This window comes from Ictalurus furcatus, chromosome 5 (genome assembly GCF_023375685.1).
Source record: "Ictalurus furcatus strain D&B chromosome 5, Billie_1.0, whole genome shotgun sequence".
NCBI classification, from domain to species: domain Eukaryota; kingdom Metazoa; phylum Chordata; class Actinopteri; order Siluriformes; family Ictaluridae; genus Ictalurus; species Ictalurus furcatus.
In genome coordinates this window covers 20,319,068-20,340,438 of record NC_071259.1, presented here as the reverse complement: position 1 = coordinate 20,340,438, position 21,371 = coordinate 20,319,068, and the positions used below count along the sequence as shown (strand labels likewise).

The 21,371-nt window shown below is 38.9% G+C and overlaps 1 protein-coding gene across 2 annotated transcripts in view; it reads right to left on the bottom strand.

Moving 5' to 3' along the window:
* sema3gb (sema domain, immunoglobulin domain (Ig), short basic domain, secreted, (semaphorin) 3Gb) overlaps window positions 1-21,005 on the bottom strand; it is a 38,073-nt gene extending 17,068 nt beyond the window's left edge. For both annotated transcript variants that reach the window (XM_053625104.1, XM_053625105.1), the window contains exons 1-2: window positions 20,022-21,005; window positions 6,594-6,736 (exon numbers count right to left, since the gene is read on the bottom strand). In XM_053625104.1, coding sequence (XP_053481079.1) covers window positions 6,594-6,705 — 112 coding nt within the window. In that variant the 5' untranslated portion in view covers window positions 6,706-6,736; window positions 20,022-21,005. The remainder of the gene's footprint in view (window positions 1-6,593; window positions 6,737-20,021) is intronic.
* Between the last annotated feature and the right edge of the window lie 366 nt (window positions 21,006-21,371).

Genomic DNA, 21,371 nt, shown 5'->3' with positions numbered 1-21,371 from the left:
AATAAGGAATCAAATAAAAATTGGCCGAATTATTCACACATTGGTGAATTTACAACTGTTGCACACATTTCTTGTGTCCACAAATCAATGGAACATTAACCTATGGACTTGAGGACATTACAGTATATTACCAGGTGCGATGGCAACCTCACATCTCCAAAAACAATAACATTAAAAGGAATAATAATGTCTGTTACTGCATATTATTTTTAACAACAGCTTTATCGCCCGATAGATGGCGCTGTTTGTGTTGGATCGAGCCAAAGTACACTTTAGTGCATATAGCTTAAAAAATTGCATTGTAAACTGAACTGTATTCACTGACTAATGTATTTTAAATAAGCGTTTTTGTATTTCTTTTCAGTTTCACAAGAAATGTAAGAGAAAACTGTCAAGAAAAAATACACGAGTGCACTTATGGAACAAAGTAAAAAGCATCAACTTTACTTTTTTGCCTGAGTGGTCATTCAAGCCGCTCTACAAGCTGAAATGTGTTTAGCTATCTGTATATGCTCACTCAGAATCCCGTGAGCAGAGGACTGATAACTAAAAGATGAATTTATAATCTGCCATTGATCCAAATGCGTTGAAATGTTGTATCTCTGGGATACATTTCTCTACCGTGTCTAGTTTGAAATGGTCCACAATCTTGAGGAGGAATCCACTGCTTGCAGCTATATTATTAAATATTAAAACTGAGATGATAACACTAAGTATATTACCCCTGACAGCCAGGAGTGTATTCGGGGTTATAATATTGCAAATGTGCTTTTACCTGGAACTGAAAAAAACAGCTGGTGGTGACTCATTTCTGGGGCAGGGTGGAGGGATGCACTCCAAGGCATAAGGCAGACCTTCTGACACAGCATTTAGTATTTCTTTATGTTTATGTATAATCGCATGTAGCACACATGCTCATTCATTATCTAGATTTATGTCCCATAACTAAAATCTATCATTCATAATCATAATTTGAGAGCAACCAACATGCATGTTTTAACTTTGAAATTCTTACAAAAATATGCCCTGCTAATATCCCGCTCCACACAGCCACATGGTGTACACACTTTTGTAGCACACACTCACTCTCTCTCTCTCACTCTCTCTCTTGCACACACACACACACACACACACACACACACATTCTTTTAGACTGGACTAAATTGTTAATTCTAATAATGTGCAACATGTGACAAACTGTGTAGAGCTTTTGCTAAGTAGGTCATTAAAGCTTATTATGCTCTCAGAATTCAAGTGCAAGCTGCCACTTTAGCCAAGAGCACAAGGTTTTAATGGTATGGCCACTAGGGCACTACACTGTATTTATTAAGAACACCTACAAGTGTATAGAATTGGTGACAATAATAACCACTTGTTATCATGCCATTTATTCTAACCATCAAAGGAAAGAGACCACCTTAGGACTACCACTGACGTGCTAAGAATGGTCCACCACCTTAATAACACCTTGCCAGCAGTAGTCCTATTGTGGGCCACTTCCACTGATGGACTGGATAGAAGGGGGCTTATAAAAGGGGGCTACAGTCAAAATCTATCTGTAATAGATTTATTAGGTAAAATGGCCAATGAACTGGCAATTCAAGGTACTGTATATGTGACCAACACAAAATTTGCCTTAATACAAAATGGCAGACTGTCCACAGATCAAGGACTGGGTGAATTATAGGACAGGCGGTTTCCACTTAATTAAAAACCCCACTGCTGACTGTAATGTAACAGGGAGTCAGAAAAGCCTAAATACTTCAGTTTATTCATGGTGGAGATATGATATTATATTTATAAACAAATGTGTTTATGGTCTTAACCTTAGCAAACCCACTGCCAACATCACTATGAAGAGAAAGCTGGTTTATAATCTGGTTTTCAGCAGGAAAGGAAACATATGTTCACTGCTATGTCTACAGTACAATCAGGTCAGAAAGCAGATTCTGGCTGTTTAAAAAGGGCAGAAAACAATCCGTGTCTGTATGTTTCTTTTGGTAAACGCTAAGTCGAGTCTAGTCTAAACTCCAGCTGCAGACCCATCTTTACAGCTGTTTCACCAACCAATTCAGCAGTTTATCGGGAAAGGAAGCCATTAAAGCAGCCTCATAGGTCTCGTATCATTGCTACAATTTCCTCTTCGGGAAACAAACAATATGTTCAAAATCTGTATTATTACTCCACACTCTTTCCTCAGATTTGACAGGCCCAAATAAGAAATGAGCAGGACCTCGTGGTGTGATGATTAGCAATCTAACACTAATCTGTAGTATTATTTAAAACATTATAAGCACTCTGAGTTGAATTAGTGGCTGCTGGCCAGTAGAGCTGGCTGTGGGCCAGAACACATGGAAACATGCCATGAAAGTGCACACAAGTCTATATTTCCTACAACTCTAATGAATGTTGTTTATTGAGTACTAATATTAGATCTCAGATGATCTTATCATGAATAAAACTAAGGTTTGATACCATAAAATATGTCTAAATACTTAACTTTCAAAGGGCAGTGTATTCCAAAGTATATTTTACAAGGCGGCCATGGCAAAGGGTTAGATGTGTGTATAATTCCTCAGAGTTTCTCTTGGGAAACAATGTAAAACAGGTCAATCACACTGACCTATTATGATTGTTGCTGTTTCTCCCTCTCCTCGTATTAAAGTTCCCCATAATGGAAACAAACTGTCCGTCCAAATGTCCGGTTACAATATGTTCAAGAAACACTTCACTGGATAAACTGTAATCTTAGCTTTAGCGCACTGCAAATGTAACACAAAAAAACACCCCACATATTAGAGCCTACAAAGAAAAGTCCATCATTACAATGAGAGACATCTAAAAGTTTTATACAAGATATAAATTCAGTGTTCTATGTCTCAGTTTAAAGTGATCACTTTCTTGTCACTCATCATCTTTGTCTAAGATAGAGATCTAAAACTGCTGTACTTTCAGCGACTGTGCTGTTAAATGATCATTTAATTCATCACTATCGCTCTTTTCTCATCCAAACCGCTGTACTAGAGCTGGAAGACGTGAGTTCTGACATTAGAAGATTCATCAGAAGAAAAAAAAAAACCCTTTCCCATAAGGCTATTTCTGATCTCTCAGCTATTAATCCTGCTCGTTTTTCCAGTTATTGAGCATATGCATATCTTTCTACTTTCCAAAACTGTTTCCCACATTTCCAAGGGAGCATCACGATCAGTCCTGTGGCGTCAGGCAATCTGGGAAAAGGGCTTCATTCCAGGAAGAGACACCAGGCCTGCTATATCTCAATCTGTCCATTAGAAGACTACGGGGGTTGGAGGGATATGTAAACCCGGTACAAGTTTCTGTCACTGCTTAGTTACTTGGTTACATATAAATCTACAGTGATTCAGACGGGAGCTGGATGACACCAGCTGAAGCTCCGCATGTGTATTTGTGTGTGTGTGCATGTGCGTGTGCGTGTGTGTGTGTGTGTGTGTATGCGTGCGTGAGTGTGTATGCCATACCAGAGCAGGTTGCTGGCGTCAGGTGCCTGTGTGCTCTGGGGGGCTTCCCTGTGCTCCGCTAAACACAGCAACCGCACAGGCTAATAATACTCTGGCAACTACACAAGCCTATCCCATTTCTCAGAACAGGGATCTGTTCCACTGTCACCTTCGCACACAATACCTCCACTCAGACCATGCTCATAATTAACTTCACACACACACGCACACACGCACACACACACACACACACACCGAGAGAACATCGCAAATGCATACAGTATATTTAACCCTTTATTCATCAAGGTTGCGACAAATGTAACAGTAAAACAAGCATACGCAAATTTCATCATCAGTTTTCTTATCAGTCAAAAATGATTAAAAAAAATGTATCTTTTGGTCATGTATACGATCACATTTGTCTAAATGCAAACCTGAAAATGCTTAATCTGCATATTAAATAATCAAAATCAATAGCAGTATCATCAGCAATTATAGCACATAGAGTAAGTAATAACAACAAAATTTGGCAAATAGCATTAATCATCTCAAACAAGAAGGTGAACCTCATACATTAATTATAAATATAATTTGTAAGTGTGACTCATTTTCGGTGTTTGATGAACTGCATTGCGTACATGAACTAAGGATTTGTTTATTTGCTCCGAATGGAAACTTGATCACCGAGTTTTAATTAATTCTTTAATTAAATTTACCTTTAAATTAAATCCATCCACCCATTTTCCATACATGTGAAGGAGCCTGGAGCCTGTCCTATGGAACTAGGATAGGTGGGGGACACCCCATCGCAGGATACAAACACACACATTCACACACACTACTTTGAAATGCCAATCAGCCTACAGCGCATGTCTTTGGACCAAAGGAGGAAACAGGAGTACCCAGAGGAAACCCCTGAAGAGAGAGAGCAAGGGAGAACATGTAAACTCCATGCACACAGGGTGGAGGCGGGATTCAAACACCCAACCACGGAGGTGCGAGGCAAATGTGATAACCACTAAACTACTATGCATGCTTTAAATGAAATCATTAATTAAATCCGACTTCAGCTAAATGTGAGCTATTTGAGTTCTAAAAAAAATGTAAAAATAAAAACCTCACTATAAATCGATCATATTACATGCAGGTAAGGATTTGACATTTGCGTAACATTTGCTCTTTTATTTGCAGCAGACTCAGACAAAAGCACCTCAAACATAGATTCACTCAAATAGTGTAGTTTTCCTTCTTCTGTGCGCTTCTTCCTTCGGATCTTGGATGACTCTTACTTGAAGGTGAATTGGGGTGTGTCGTTTGCATGCACAATAAGAGACTAGTGAGAGCTTATGTCCACACAGTTGCTTCATCATTTGTGCTCAAACCACAGCTTATTTTAATGCTGTACGACAGTTTTATTAATCAAACGCAGACTCGTTTATATCCATTCTGTGTGATGAAATCTTCTCAAAACTTTGATGAATATGGGCCATAGTGTGCACACAACCCCAAATCCTCTGTAACTTTTACACACATATCTGCACACAAACCTTCCACACACACACACACACACACACACACACACACACACACACACACACACGTCCTTCTCTCTACCTCAACCTCCATCTCTCTTGCCTCTGGGCTGCTCATCAGTCCTCTCCTTTCAGTTCCCTCCCACGAATCCCTCTTCCATATTTATCTTCTCTGTTTCCCTGTCCTCTCTCCCCACTCCCTCTTTCTCTCTCTCTCGCTCTCTCTCTCTCTCTCTCTCTCTATCTCAGTGCACATTGTCCCCTACCTCTAGACCTTTCTTCTTCATCCATCCAATTTATTCTACTGCCATTCTACTACTATTTACTGCCATTCTGCTGTGCCACACAATTTATTTTCCTAAATCCAGTATCTTCTGCTTCTCACAAATTAAAGACGATTTCCGTCCTTTCTTAAGCTCTCTGCCTTCATTTTTAAATTCTGTTTGTCCGACATATTCCTCTTCATCTCTTCCTTGGTCTAAGGTTACATGCGAAGGCCAGTGTCCTGGGATCAGGATGCCACGTTAAGCCAGTGCTCTGCCTGCACAGTGCCAACAGGTCCTGCATTCAAATCTTCCTGTGGAGACTGCAAGTGTGTATGTGTGTCTGTGTAAATTTGCGGTGTGCCTTTGTCAAAGAGACATTTGATCAAAAAGTCATGCAGTCCAGAGACAGACAATGAGCTGAGTGCATGGGTGAGTGTGTGGGTGTGTATGTGTGTGTTATTGCTTCTAAGAACTAAGAGCATACTCATGTCAGGATCTGACCTACTGGCTGCCAAGCCAGTGTTAGATGCTTAGGGCTACAGGCCGTTGCATAAATGTGTCTGTATTTAGCCGTGACAAATGTCACTTAATCGTACAGAACAAACACCTTTTCAGGAACTAAAGTGTGTCATTATTCTCCACCTCTTTGTGTATAAGCAGAGCCTATAGTTATAAATTCTAATGGCATTGTGAGAGACTTTTTAACATCAAACGCTCCTCTCTCTGCATGACTCTCTTTGTGCCCCACAGTGACACGTCAACATGCAGGGGGGATGATGGGTAGTCACTTCTCTACAGCATTAATTGGGCGATGAGGCATGCTGGTGATACACTCTGTCAGAGAAGGACAGAAAGTGATAGGCAGGGAGTGTGTGTGAGAGAAGGCACCGTGTAGTGAATATATAGGCGAAAAATTGTCATGCTGCAAAATTCGGCAACGGACGACGGTTGTCACAGACGTACCATTAAAAACATTTCCTTAACATTTTCTTAACAGAAAATCCTATATATGTGGTTCATTCAAGTATGTTGAATGAAAAAAAAAAAGTCTTTTCTGACATACAATGCCTTCGACAATTAGGAGCAGAAACAAACAGAGCAATTATTCTCAAATCATGCACTCTTGCTTGTACCCAATCTACTGTAGAGCTGGCCAATACATTACAGCTGCTTCATTAAATTGCAAAGCTGGTTCAGTATAACTGAAAAATTGAATATGATGAAAAGGGGAGGTGTTCGAATGTTAATCGGATGTATTATGAGAAAACAACGATTTCTCTTCTGCTATGTGTGCAATAGTAAACAGAAACCATGCTCACCTTTGTAAGACAGATACACTCTGGGGGTCGGGCGGAGGTTGCCATGACAACTGTGCGCACACACACTCAGTAAGAGGAGGAGGAGTGGGAGGAGGGCCCGGATCGTCTCCATGGAAATGACAGCAGAGTTAACCTTCCGAGACCTGCAAGATGGCATGAGAGAAGTTCAGGAAAAGTTCCAGGCAAACACACTAAACAACAGTCGTGTGTTTATTTTTCGAGTTCATTCCAGTAAGTTTCCATAAATCAACAAGCACCATTAAGCAGGAGCAGTTTTGGAGAAAAAAAAAAACTTCCAGTCTTTAGGGATTAACTAGAAAGTTGAACAAACCCTCTGAAAGGCAGTGAACCAAATTACAGGCCACGCATGGGTCAGCGCGCATGCGACGCACTGCCTCTCCCTCATGCCATACGTGGAGGTTGTAAATGTAACACAAAAAGGAAACAAAGCCTTAAAAGGGGCGTGTTAACTATATATTTCCCGACATCTTTCCAGGGTGCTTTAGGGGGCATTAAGTTTTGCCTACGCAAAAAACTTTTCACCTTGATTTCGAACATTCATAGCTGAAAATTTAAGAGACTTCATTGAGGCAAAAGCAACAAAAAAAAAAGATGTTTATTAAAATTATGATTACAACCATGTTATTGGAGGTTTTTAGGTCTTCTACCTTTTGTTAGTCGTGGCTCTTGAACCCACCCCTCCACAGCATAAGCAGAAACAAACCTCTTGATTTAGTAGGAAAAGGTATCAGACCATGCTCCGATTAGAGATTATAGAAGGATGCGCTGCAAATTGAAAGGGCTCTTAGATTCAGCAGCCAAGGCAAACCCCTGTCAAACTGCCTTGCTTTAAATCTTAAACTCATTCTCAGACAGCGGGTAACCACAAACATGGGGGGCCTCTGTAGCTTCTGTCTCTACAGCCATGGTGCAAGGGAGAGAGAGAGAGAGACAGAGAGAGAGAGAGAGAGAGAGAAAGAGAGAAAGAGAGAGAGAGAAGACAATGCAGCACATATCTGTGTGTAGATGTATGCTAATAATGAAGGTAACCCTAGGAGTTGTTTGTGGGTCCACACTGACATTCTACCTTTAACTACATACCTTTCATATTAGTTTCATTGTACAGAATAATTCAGATGTTAGTGAATACTATGCTTTAAGTGGAATAACTGAATAAGCTAAGATTTTAACGGGTTAAGAAAATTTGCAAGTAGGCCATTATAATCTATAAAAAGCAACAAGAAGTGTGGAATGTAAAGTGCTAGAACAGGCCTAAGCCAGAAGCATATTTCTGCTGCATTAATAAATCAAAGGGCCTCTGACACTGAACAATGACTAATGATAAGCAGTTAATCTGAAATTCAGTACCTATATAAAAACTTATATTTATACACTTATATCATTTCTAAAACATTTATGACATGAGCTCATGCATGATGCAGTTGCAGAACTACATCCTTCACTGTTAGCTGCCACGATAAAGCCTGAAACAAAAACAAAAAAAGACATTTGGAGAGCTTTTAAGATTCCTTTATGAAAATAAATAAATAAAGCTGCTGATATGGATTGGCTGGAAGGAGAAACTTGAGAGCAAACAGTTTTCCTTTTATCCATCAGATGCTACAGGGACTTATATATTTAACACTATAGACTTCTCCCAGCAGTAGTAGTGCTTTTATTATAGGTACTCCTCCTGTTTCCTCCACAAATTTCCCCTGGCTGTGGTCACTACAGAACTGGAAGTTTGAGCTAAACATAAATGTGTCTGTACTATATCCTCGGCTACTTGCGGTGAAAAAGCAAGGTGTGTTCTGTGTGGCCTACAGAAGACCTATCTTTAAAAGTCTGCACATGTCTACTCACTAATTATGAGCCACAAGTGGCAGTGAATGTGTCATTATCTGTGTGTGTCGTATGAGTGTGTTTGTGTGTAATGAGACCACACCTGGACACACACTAAGAATAAAGAGGCGTACAGTAGGTAGAGCAGACAGACCTCTCAGAATAGACCGAGATCTAAAAATGTCATTGGAATGAATAAATAAATAAATAAATAAATAAATGTGCTCTGTGCTCATCTTGTTACATATTATGATCAGAATAAAAGACTGTGTAATTTTAAAAATCAGCACCAAAATATGGAGAAACAGATGGGTAAAAAGAAATGGCCATCTATTCACCTCATATCAAAAACATGATAAAACATGATTCCTGAGTATTCATTTAGACAGCAGATCTTTATCTGTTCATGTGATGCTTTGCCCCTGCAAAGTGCCGCTAATTCACCCATGCGTGGTGAGAAAACATGAGGGTGTTTGTTGATGTGATGGCTGTATTTCAGGGTCAGCTTGAAATGAAGTCTTACTGGCTGACAAAAAAAAAATAAAAAAATGAACAAAGGTTGAAGGTAGTCCTTTTAATGCAAGTCAGTCTTGTGATAAGGAATGCAGAGTCCTCAGACGAAAGATCCACCGACAAATGAATGGTTTAAAGGTTCTTCCGAATAGAAGTCTGAGAAAGGGGACAACAGCAATGACAGCATTTTTCATGAGCTCGTTTTTCAAAAGAATGTATGTTTAATGTTAATAGTGCTCTCTTATCACACAAAAAATCGGTAAGATGAGAGCCATCTGTCTCAGTAATGCATACAGATAAATTACTCAAAGCTGCAGCTTAGAAAATCTTCCCATGCATTACGTGAGGAAAAAGGCCCCAAGACAGCCATAGCTAGTTCTGCGCTATAAAGGAAACCTTAAACCTGAAAAGCCTACAATCCTACACAGGTAAATCATCAGGTAAGCTGGCCTGGCTATTAAAGGGCAACTAATCTAGACTTACAGGCTGTAATGTTTTGGGGTTTTTTTACAATCAATTTTGTTCACTGTAAACAGGACAGTGAAACTAGTGTGTTCTCCCAGTGCCAACTGTTAGGTATTTTCCTATCATGATATTCCTGGGGAGTGGTGAATATTAATGAAGATAGTGCCGTACACAGTGTGCTGCTGGTGCGTACATTGGGCCCCATTTATCAAGCAGGATACAAACAAATTTGTTTGTAAATCATTCACAGGAGCATTTACACAAGAAATTTGGTATTCATGAAATACCATGGGGAAAAAAAACAAACATTTGTATCTTACAAGATCTTCTGAATTTGTGTAAATTCAGCATTACAGAAACTTTTGTAAATCCAGCATGAATTTTTTCTTCGGTACAAAAACATTTACACACAACTAAAAGATTCATAAATGAGGCCCAGTGTATCTACATCGAGTGGCCATTTTATGAGTTAAACCTACCATATTGTTTTGGTTTGTATGTATAAAATGACCGACTGTAGCCCATCTGTTGCTCTGCAGTTTGTCAGCTACCCTCTACACTCTCCATCACATGTAATCATAGGCTATGATGCAAATTGTGCATTGAAAAAGATGACCTAGAGGCTCTATACTCTTTGCTCAAGGTGTATAAACAAGGTAGGTGTGTCTAATAATATGGTCAGGAAGTCTGCACAGTAGTTCTGTGTCTATCCCCCAGCCATAGAATATGTGGTCAGCAGTGGTCTTGTGGTATTCCCTGTATATGCAGCAATCCTGTTGAGTTAGCTAATAGTGAAGACAGATATGTGGCAGTATAGTTTGCTCTATGTTATTTCATCTGCGAAAGATTATTGTTCATACCTGAAGTGACTACTACCACTACTACTACTACGCATAACAATGTTTCATTTACACAGCACAACTTTTAGACAAGTGCCACAATAAAATCAGACAGCAAACAATCATTACAAATAATTATCATGTAAAACAACAAAACAGCACAGGGAGATAAGAAGAATAGTGGGGTAAATTAAATCACACAGGCAAATATATACTCATTGGCCAAATTAACAGGAACACCTGTATACCATTTATCCATGAAATTTTCCAGTCAACCAATCATGTGCTAGTGGTGCAATGCATAAATGTCAAGAGCTTCACTTAATATTCATATCAAACATCAGAATGAGGGAAAATTTGATCATAGTGATTTTGACCATGGCATGGCTGTTGGTGGTAGACAGGCTCATTTGAGTATTTCAGAAACGGCTGATATCCTGGGATTATCACAAGCAACAGTCTATAGAGTTTACACAGAATGGTGTGAAAAACAAAAAACATCCAGTGAGTGTCAGTTATGTGAGCAGAAATTCCTTGTTGGTGAGAGAGGTTAGAGGAGAATGGACAGACTGGGTCAAGCTGATAGGAAGTCAGATAACTCAATTAATGACTTTTTTACAACTGTGGTGAGCAGAAAAGCATCACAGAAGGCACAGCATTCCGAACCTCGAGTCAGAAGACCAAATCGGGGGCCACTTCTGTCAGCCAAGAACAGGAATCTGAGGCTACAGTGGGCACATGCTCACCGAAACTGTACAGTTGAAAATTGGAAAAACATTGCCTGGTCTTTTTCTAATCTTCACCTGTCCATACTAATTTGTGCATACAATTGCCTTTCAGGCTTAGTAAATCTCATTGAGGGTGCTAATTGTATCTGTTTGCATAGACACCATGTTTTCTTCTGTACTTTTAGTAGGAAATGTCCAAAGTGCATATTCATTAAGGCTGCCAATCAAAACAAACTCAACGTTATTTTTCTCATTTGAAAGACTAAATCGTCCATAGATCCTGTAAGTAAATCAGCTTCCACATTTTTGTGGGTGTTTATCAAGTTGCTTGTGCTACACACACAACCTTTACAAAATCAGTAATTGCACGTTACTTTAACTTACAATTTGGTCTTTACCCAGAAAAGTCTCTTGCTCAAATATGTTATACAATAATGAATCTGAAAGGGCAAAGAGACACTTGTCACCAAAATAGGTAAAGCTTGCCTCTGTTTTCAAACTTGTCTCTGAAACAAGATCCAGAAAGTACAGAATAAAATTTTTGTAAGAAAGAACATTCATTCCTCTATGCTAGAAGTGAAAATACTGGTTTTATTGGAAATAATGCCTTGTTCACTAATAAACACTGTTCTCATAATATTAACAGCAAAAGCAGCCACAAGTAACACATGACCAACAAGAAAAAACAGAGACTCTACAATGGTTTATTCTGCAAAAGCAGCCTTGCCGTTCTTCTTCATAAAGGCCAAAGGACATCAACAGTTAATGACCAGACATGCATGCATGCCAACAAAACAGAAGACAAAAAATTTGACATTACTCATCGAAAACAATATTTATCACATTAAACTGCGTCTCTGAACTGTATTTACTTGTTCTGTACTTTTAAAGACTTCGTTAAATTTCCATGTCTCGCTATCCAGAGTTGACCATCTTTGTTACTCACAGCTATAAAACATCCTGGAGTTTAAGACCAAAGCCTTTTTCCTGGCGAGAGAAATAGAAGCATGGGGAAAGAGTTATAACAAACAAGTCCTGAAGCTGTTTGCTCCCTCAGGGTTGCTGTTAAGTGGACAGTACGTGCTGTTAGTTGTGACAGAATGTGTTTTTCTAGGCCACCTGCTCTCAATGGACCTGGAAATAGTGGTATATAAGGAGAAATCTGAGGTTTAATGCTTCTTGTTGGTATATATTCTAAGATTTATCCTAATATGACAAATCAACTTTTCTCACATTATGGTGAGAGCCAAATACTTCTAATAAATCCTTCCTTCTAAATTTGATGTGCTTAAGACGAGAGAATTCCACTTTCTTTAATTTGCTGAATAAAAGTACTACTTAAAGAATGGTTTAAAGAAAAGCCATTTGGAGAACTTTTTGAACATTTTAGCATTACAGCATATTTTATGTACAGTACAGTGACAGAATACCGACAGAATATCACTTTCAATAATTCTTCTTTAATACAACAATGTTGAAGATTTACACTAATTATGTCTACGTTAAAGTTAGAATTCCTTAGCATAAAACAAACTCTAGTGGACAATGCTAGAGTAAAACCCCAAGGACCAAGAAGAACAATAAAGATGGCAACAAGGTTGCTGTCTGGAGTTTAACTGTGGCAGTGGAAAGTGCTTTCTACAACACTGGTCCAAAATCTCCCATAGGTGTTCAGCTGGGTTGATATCTAATGACCGTGAAGGCCATTGAATATGATTGACATAATTTCAATACTCAAATACTCAGGCAATCAAGACAGTCAACAAGTAAATTCTCTGTTTGGACTCACCAACCAGCAGATTTCCTTACAAAACTAGATAATTGTGTATCTACAGTACTTTGCATAAGTATTAACCCCTGCTCATCTATTCTCAGAATGATGAGCATTTTTTGGGGTTTCCACCAATAGTATCACTTTGTGCGAAGGCCAAATGGTTTAGTTTTGGTCTCATCAGACCAGAGAATCTTATTCCACACTAAGTCTCCCATGTGCTTTTTGGCAAACTCCATATTTTTCTTTTTCCAATAATGGCTTTCTTCTTTTCACTCTTCCATAAAGCCCAGATTTGTGGAGTGCTATGATTGCCCTGTGAACAACTTCTCCCATGGCCTCTTGGTTGCTTCTCTGACTAATCCCATCTTTGGTGACATTTGGTGGACAGCCTCCTCTAGGCAGTCTCGGGTGTGCCATATTCTTTCCATTTTTAATAATAGATTTAATGTTCTCCATAGGATGCTCAAAGTTTGTGCCTTCCATGAGCAGGTGTATTAAAATTGAGATTTTCCATTCAACTACTTATGTGACTAATCATGTGGCCAGAACCAGTTTCACAGCAATGGCATGAAACATTATGTGATCATAACTTTAAATGTTTTTTATCCGTAAATAATTTTACAAACTATATTGAGTGTCCCCCTCAATTCAGTACCATAGGATATTTTGTGTAGATTCATGACATAAAATTCCAGTTAAGTCCATTTCAGTTCCAGGTTGGAACACTGCAAAATGTGGAGCACTTACGCAGTGCAGTGGAAGTGAACTGACAGTTTTAAATGCAGTTTTTAAAAGTTTTTTTTTAAAGGATGGTCAGACCAAATATTGATTTGATTGAAGGTTTTTTTTTTTTTTGCTATCTACTGTTATTTATCTTTTCTTCACATGCTTTCTTTAGATGACTTGACCCCAGTGAGAAATATATGTATATATAATTAAAAAAATATATAATATACAGCATAATATGATATAGAATATAGACAGGAAGCCTTAAGGTGCGATGCTGACAGATGTTCAAATGCACACAGTTTTCAAGTGCACACAGCATCAGGTAAGAACAGTGACTAAACAGAATGACAGACTTGTGCTATGCCTGTCAAGAGGACAAGAACACTTAAAGGGCTTGCCTAACATAATTTCTCTGATAATAAATGATTTAAAAAAAGAAAAGGTTTAAATTTAAGGCCTTTATTGGGAATAGCATTATTCATAGCCGCTTGGAACAGTTATATTTTTAACATATATGCATACTTCCTACATTCACATAGTTGAGTCCATGCCATGGATGAGGGAATCATGGACCCTTTCCAAGACTGTGTTTGGCCACTGCACTGGACTCTGTGGTACTATATTAATGCAAGGCAATGTGCTGAAATTTGCAGTTCCTTGCTAAGCTTCTCCACCTTAAATACTGGATTTGCCAGCTCTCTTCAAAGGCTGCTAAATGACAGAGGTCTTGTGTAGCACATGTTCATGTGACCACTACTCTCATATCATATCATATCATTTTCACCTCAACAGTACTGCTGCTGATATGACACTAAGCAACCTGCAATAATGCCATCAAAACACAGGCAAAACCAAAGCGAATGGCATGAAGCTCAACAGTGGTATGAAAGTATTTAACAAGTTTACGTTCATTGTCAACGGAAAGCTTGAATCTACTCATTTTTCCCAGTCCAAAATAACTGGGCCATGTCTTCCTGCTGCAACATGAGACCTGTTCAAAAGAAGATCTCGAGTGAACAGTTGTTTCAGGAATTATAAATGCAGGTGCCTCTGCTTCCAAAGGGGATAAGAACACGACATGCCTGGCAGCACAGTAAAACTGGGGCTCTTGCATCATGTAGCACTTATGTACTTCATAATACACCCCCTAAGCACACATACACACGACCTCTGCCAGTCTCTGTTTATAATCCCCATCCCTCTCTCATAAGAGCTTGATCTCTCAAACCTCTTATGTTGTAATACTCCAAATCAAGATAGAGAGCATTTGGAGGACTTTACTCAGGGGAGGGATCTGTGCGCATCACATTCCAACACCTCTTTTGATGGGCCTCACTCTTTTCATTTACATGATAAACACTGGATTCCTTAGTCATTATCCAGCCCTTGTAACAGGCTCACCTATTCATAGTTCACAGCTGTTTTCCAACATCAGGTTGCTTTATGAGGGAGACCAATTTTTATCATGTTTGCTTTGGTATTTTCCAGGATTAAGTGTAGTGAGTTATGAGTTATGTAGTGAGCCACGGCCGGACATTTGTTTGTTGCTAAGCAGCCCATGTACTACAGACTGCAGGAAAATTTTACTCAGCTCCACTTTAAGAAACCTGAAAACTTTATGATACATGGCTAATTATGTGGGATAATCGATCTGCTAACTCATCAGAATATTGTCACTAACTAGTGCAACTCTTCCCTGAACTCAACATGGTCTAATAGAGCGCTTGTATTAGTCTCTTTAATATGACTTCATGGCTTAATTTTTCTTTGCCCTTTCAGCCCTTTCAGTAAAGAGAATAGACTCACTGGCTGTCCATGTGCTTTGAAATGGATTACAGTAGGTCTTTGGTTGGCAAAGGCTCAAGAATCCTCAGAATGGAGGCTTAATACCCCCCTGGGCTGACAGCTGCAGGGATAAACCACCCTTGCTCACTGTCATTGACGCCCCTGTGTTGTGCCATTCCCCGTAAAAGTGGCACCAGAATTAGGAGGGGAGGGTAAGGGAGATCGAGGTGAACGTTGAAGTCTTGTCAGGTGCTTCTGCTTTTCAAGTGTACAATGATACATACAACCACTAAAGCGTTCTAAAGATTTCAGCATTAAAAAAAAATAGTCTGTTAATTATTAAGAATATAATGCAACCAACTATGGTAGCATTTTCCATGGAAATTGACATTAGTAACAAATGAGCAATTTTCTACCAAGAAAATGCTAGGAGGGATATGACATTGCCTTTAACCTCTCACTCTGCCACCTATATGGACCTCATTTTCTTAAGGACTCTCTCAAAGCTACTCTTTAATCCACTCCTACATGTAAATGTGTGAAAATACATAAAGGTTCAATATTTTTCAATCAGTTTGATATTAATTGTCAACATTAAGCAGTTGACATGAAAAGCTACACAGGCCGACTGAACTTTGAAGACAAACCAAAAAAAGGGTGTCGGTGAATAATCAGCCCAATTCGAGGTGAAAAAGTGACAATGTGACAACACACGCAGAAGAGAATTCATTTTCTTAAAAGGCGATAGATGAGGCAGGATTTGATGTGAGACCATACTTATTAAAAAAGTAGCACCTTGCCACCTCCACTGAGGTCTCACTAAATTATCACTTGTACCCTTGCTTTCCACTCCTCTCGACCCCCCCCCCCCCCCCCAAGTCCCATCTGGCTCACGGCTGACCCCCAGAAGCTCTCATGACAACCGTCTCCAGTAGCTTGTTGTATTTGCGGAGAGCAACAAGGCTGTGTATGACTAACTCTGTATATATTTATGCATGTGCATGTGTTTGCATATGTGTTGGGACAAGGAGAATCCTGGCAACTGCCTGAAAGCAGAGCCATTGATGACAAATGGGAGGCTGAGAGTGTGGTTGAAGTGATGAATAAAACCCCGGAGAGCAGCTAAATAAGTATCGTCGAAAGAAAATCCATCTGATTTCAGCTGAAGGGAGTAGAAATTGTATTTACTTAGCTCAAAGTCTAATGGTCCTATTAAAAAAAGAACAGATTGGAATATTTGTTGAAATTTTTCATGTTCAGCTGCATGTACTGCAACTGTCATGACTATGAGAAAGGATGGTGATGAAGGTGAAATTAAAATAAATAAATAAATACAAGTTTTTAAAAAGCTGGTGGTTTACACAATTGGTCTAAAAATGTTAGGATGAGCCATTTTTAATAAGGACAGCCTATAAATTTAATATCAGAAAGGCTGCTGTCATAAAATCTGAGTGAACATGCAGACTAGAGCAAACTGCTTGAGGTTAAACATTTGTGCAGGTTTTCACCTATAAAGATTGTTGGTTGTGTCTTTTAATTTTTTTATTGAAAAATAACTCAAGGAATGTCTATTAAAATTGTTAAAGCTAGCAAGTAACTGTTCAGTTTAATTCCTACAATAATTCATATGCATACTGTATAATGATCTCAGGTCAGTGTATTGTGCTTCCAAAAATAATGGATCTCCAATTCTGATCTCATTCAAAAACAAAATTCACAGAAAAACCAAGCAAAAGATAAACTATCTACACACTGAATAAAGCTACACACAGAAAGACAATATATTTAATTGGGATCAAAATATACTCTAGCTACAGTAATCTGCTTCTTTAAAATCAAATATTGTCCCAATTACATCTATGGTTAATGTTTAAAAATAATGCACAGAACATAATAGCACGCCAACAGAAATGGGGGAAATTTGCTTTAGAAAACTAAGGTAACATCATCCCAAAATCAATGAAATACAGCTAGCTTAGGCTGACAGAATAAATATTTCACAAAGCTTGTTAGTGATCTCACAACATGCACTGGTGAGCTTGCCCAGAGAGCAAAAGTCCTGAGAACAAGATGCCTCTGTATTGATTTTTTACTCACTTTTTTCTTCAACCTTGAGTTTAGCCATATTAATAATTGACAAGGCAGCATCCCGCCTGGCTCTCTGGATTCCACTAAATTTATGCTCCCATGGGTGGTTTTATGATTAATGTCAATATGGTCAATGTGGTGGTGCAAACTCTACAATGACCTAAAAAAATATAATAGATTCAGGGCCTGTGACAGTTAGGGAGAAGCTAAAATGAAACAACCAACCAAACAAACAAACAAACAAACAAAAACATATGACACTACATGTGATTCTAAACCAAACAATAAAAAAAAATCCACTTTCATATGTAATGCAACAGGACATTATTCACTTGCTCCATAGTTTAACTGTTTATGTGTACAGTTAGATCTTCTTATCCGACATTCAACATTATAAAGTAGATAGATAGTGCTATTGTCAAGGGCTTTACAACACATCCAAAAAGGGTTTTTACCACACATCCAAAAAAAAGGGTATTGATATCAGTAGCTGAAACTGAGGCAACACAGCACATATAGTGCCCTCCACTAATATTGGCACCCTTGGTGAAGGCTGTGAAAAATTGTCTATATTGTTTAACCTTTTAATATTTCGTTCAAATTAAATCACAAAAATTTGCAAACAATTAAATACCAAACAATTGCAAACAAAACACAGGTTTATCAAAAATTATCTTTGTTAAATATAGGTGTACAACAATTATTGGCATCCCTATGAACTCATATAAGAAAAATATATTGGAAGTATATTCCCATTTATATTTTACAATTTTTTTGTACATCTGGGTGACTATGAACAGAAAATTGCTCAACCATGACTTCCTGTTTCACAGGGGTATAAATATGAGGTAACACATAGGCCAAATTCCCTTAGTCATTCATAACAATGGCTAAGACCAAGGAAAATAGCTGTGATGTGCGGTAAAAGGTTGTTGAGCTTCACAAAATGGGAAGTGGCTATAAGAAAATAGCAAAAGCATTGAAAATGTCCATTTCCAGCATCAGGGCAATAATTAAGGAGTTCCAGTTAACTGGAAATGTTATGAATCAACCTGGAATTGGACGTGTGTCTATATTGTCTCAACGCACTGTGAAGAGGATGGTTCAAAAAAATCTCCAAAGAACACAGCTAGAGAATTGCAGAAGTTAGTTCCATCTTGGGGTCAGAAAGTCTCCAAAACTACAATCCGAAGTCACCTACATCACCACAAATTGTTTGGAAGGGTTTCAAGTAAAAAGCCTATATTCTCATACAACACAGAGAGGTATCCATATGGAAAATACCTCATGCCCACAGTTAAATAATGTTTTGGGGCTGTTTTTCTGCCAGAGGACCTGTACGTTTTGTTAGGACATGGCATCATAGACTCATAGACTGTTGGATCTTCCAACAGGACAATGATCCAAACCATACATCAAAATCAACACAAAAATGGTTTACTGACCACAAAATCAAGGCCATCCCAGTCACCTTGAACCCCATAGAAAACCTGTGGGGTGAACTGAAGTGTAGAGTCCCCCACCATGGACCTGGAAATTTTAAGGATCTGGAGAGATTCTGTATGGAGGAATGATCTCAGATCCTTTGCCATGTATTCTCCAACCTCATCAGGCATTACAGGAGAAGACTTAGAGCTGTTATCTTGGCAAAGAGTAGCACAAAGTATTGACTAAAAGGGTGCCAGTAATTGTTTGTTAAATAATACCTTTAACAAAGATATTTTTGATAAACCTGTGTTTGACATCCATGAGAGCATAGTATTTTTGTGAATTTTTAAAAACAAAAGATCAAAAGGTTAAACAATAAAAACAATTTTCACAGCCTTCTTTACTCATATTTACCAAGGGTGCCAATATTAATGGTGGGCACTATATATACACCGTTCTAGGTAAAAGGCTATATACTTAAAGGTACAAAAGGAGCATGCTTGCTTGATAAGGAACAATACCTTTTAGTGCACTTTAGTACCCTTTTTTCTGAGTGTGTAGTTATATACACAGGAAATAAACATAGTTTTTTGGGACGTAAGAAAAAATATATAATAGCCTACTAAATATTCTGGCATATCATTAATATGCAAATTGCTATACTTCATCCCATCTCGTGTTAAAAAACAGCATGTTAATAATATAACTATTATTAGTATATTGTTTTTATTTAAATTTGGAGGTCATATCATTATAATCACAAAACAAAGATAAAACAACACAGTGCTTAAGAACTTTAGCTGAGCTGCTAAACCTGTTCACACTGTGTGCATTTCAAAATTACATTGCTTAGGTCTCAGTAGTCTGAATGGATTTGGATTGGAAAAAAAAAAAAAAAAGCCTTAAGTAAAAGACAAAAGCTGAGGTGGAGACTTCATGACATGCTCAAAAAAAACAAAACAAACAAAGGCTTTCACTCTGCACATTTATACACCGACGACAATAAGCTTTGAGAACAGTAAATCATAAAAGTAGTTGAAAATTCAATAAAGCAGTCAATATGAGCTGCGTCTCAATAAGGTTAAAATGCAAATCGAACAAACATTATCGATACATTCAGCTTTAATTTTCTCTTCAACTAAAACTAAGGGTTAAACATATCTGCAGCAACAGAATAACATCATTTCGCTCATTAGAAATGTGTCCTGCTATTGAACATCAATAGGAAGCTACTCACTTCACTACAGGTAACTCCGGCGGCTGAGGCGCTTGTGTTGGCCGTTACATTCCGCGGCGTCGGACGAAGCTATCCATAAATCCCACCACACACAGACCACTCAGAAACTACCAAACACGGCGTGTTTCTGTCCATTTGACGGAGGCTGGTCAGTGTTTCTTTAGTATACGAGTTACCAAAGTTTTCCTGCCTTCAAAATAAATAAATAAATAAATAAACGTCTCATCAGACCACAGCCCCGCGTATTAGCCTACACCGAGCCACAAAAAAAAACCCAACAAAACAAACTCTGTCACCACTTCATCCACATACAGCCTTCCGATAAGTCCGAAGTGAAAAAAGTCTGTATATGTAGAGGAAAAGAGGTAGCAGGTGCTCGTGTGTGTGTGTTGGGCTGTCCTGCTACCTCAGTGTTAAAATCCACCCAGCCGTGTTAAGCAGTTAACCACATCCATGCCAGAGAGAGAGAGAGAGAGAGAGAGAGAGAGAGAGCGAGAGCGATCGATCTGAAGTCATGAGTGATCTCACACATTTTTTCTCTAAGTGGAAAATCATTCATTAAATCCAGAGGTGCCAATACTAATTTACTTCGAGGGGGGGCTGCTGAATTTGTTAATCATTCATTCATTCATCTTCTGTAAGCACTTTATCCTGGTCAAGGTCACTGTGAATCCAGATCCTTTCCCAGGAACACTGGCCATGAGGTAGGAACAGGAACACACCCTAGACAGGATGCTAGTCCATTGGTGGGCACCACACACACACACACACACACACACACACACACACACACACACACACATTCAATGTAGAAGCCAATTTACAATTACCCCAATTTAGTGTAGCCAGGCCCTGTGTGTGGGGAGTTTTCATGTTCTCCCCGTGCTGCGGGGGTTTCCTCTGGGTACTCTGGTTTCCTCCCCCAGTCCAAAGACATGCATGGTAGGCTGATTGGCATGTCTAGTGTCCGTAATGTATGAATGATGTGTGAGTGTGTGTGTGATTGTGCCCTGTGATGGACTGGCACCCTGTCCAGGGTGTACCCCGCCTTGTGCCCGATGCTCCCTGGGATAGGCTCCAGGTTCCCCGTGACCCTGAAAAGGAGTAAGCGGTAGAGGATTGATGGATTGATGGATAGTGTAGCCAGGTCCACCGAGTTAGTGACAGAAAACCAGAGAACCATGTGTGAACCATATTCACATATACTGTACCTGGGTATCCAGTCTAACATTCTCTGTGGTACTGATTTGCTACCCAGGTCCCACAATTCTAGTTAGCTCGCAGTGTGTGTTTGTGTGTGTGTGCGTGTGTGTGTGTGTGTGCGTGTGTGTGTGCGTGTGTGTGTGTGTA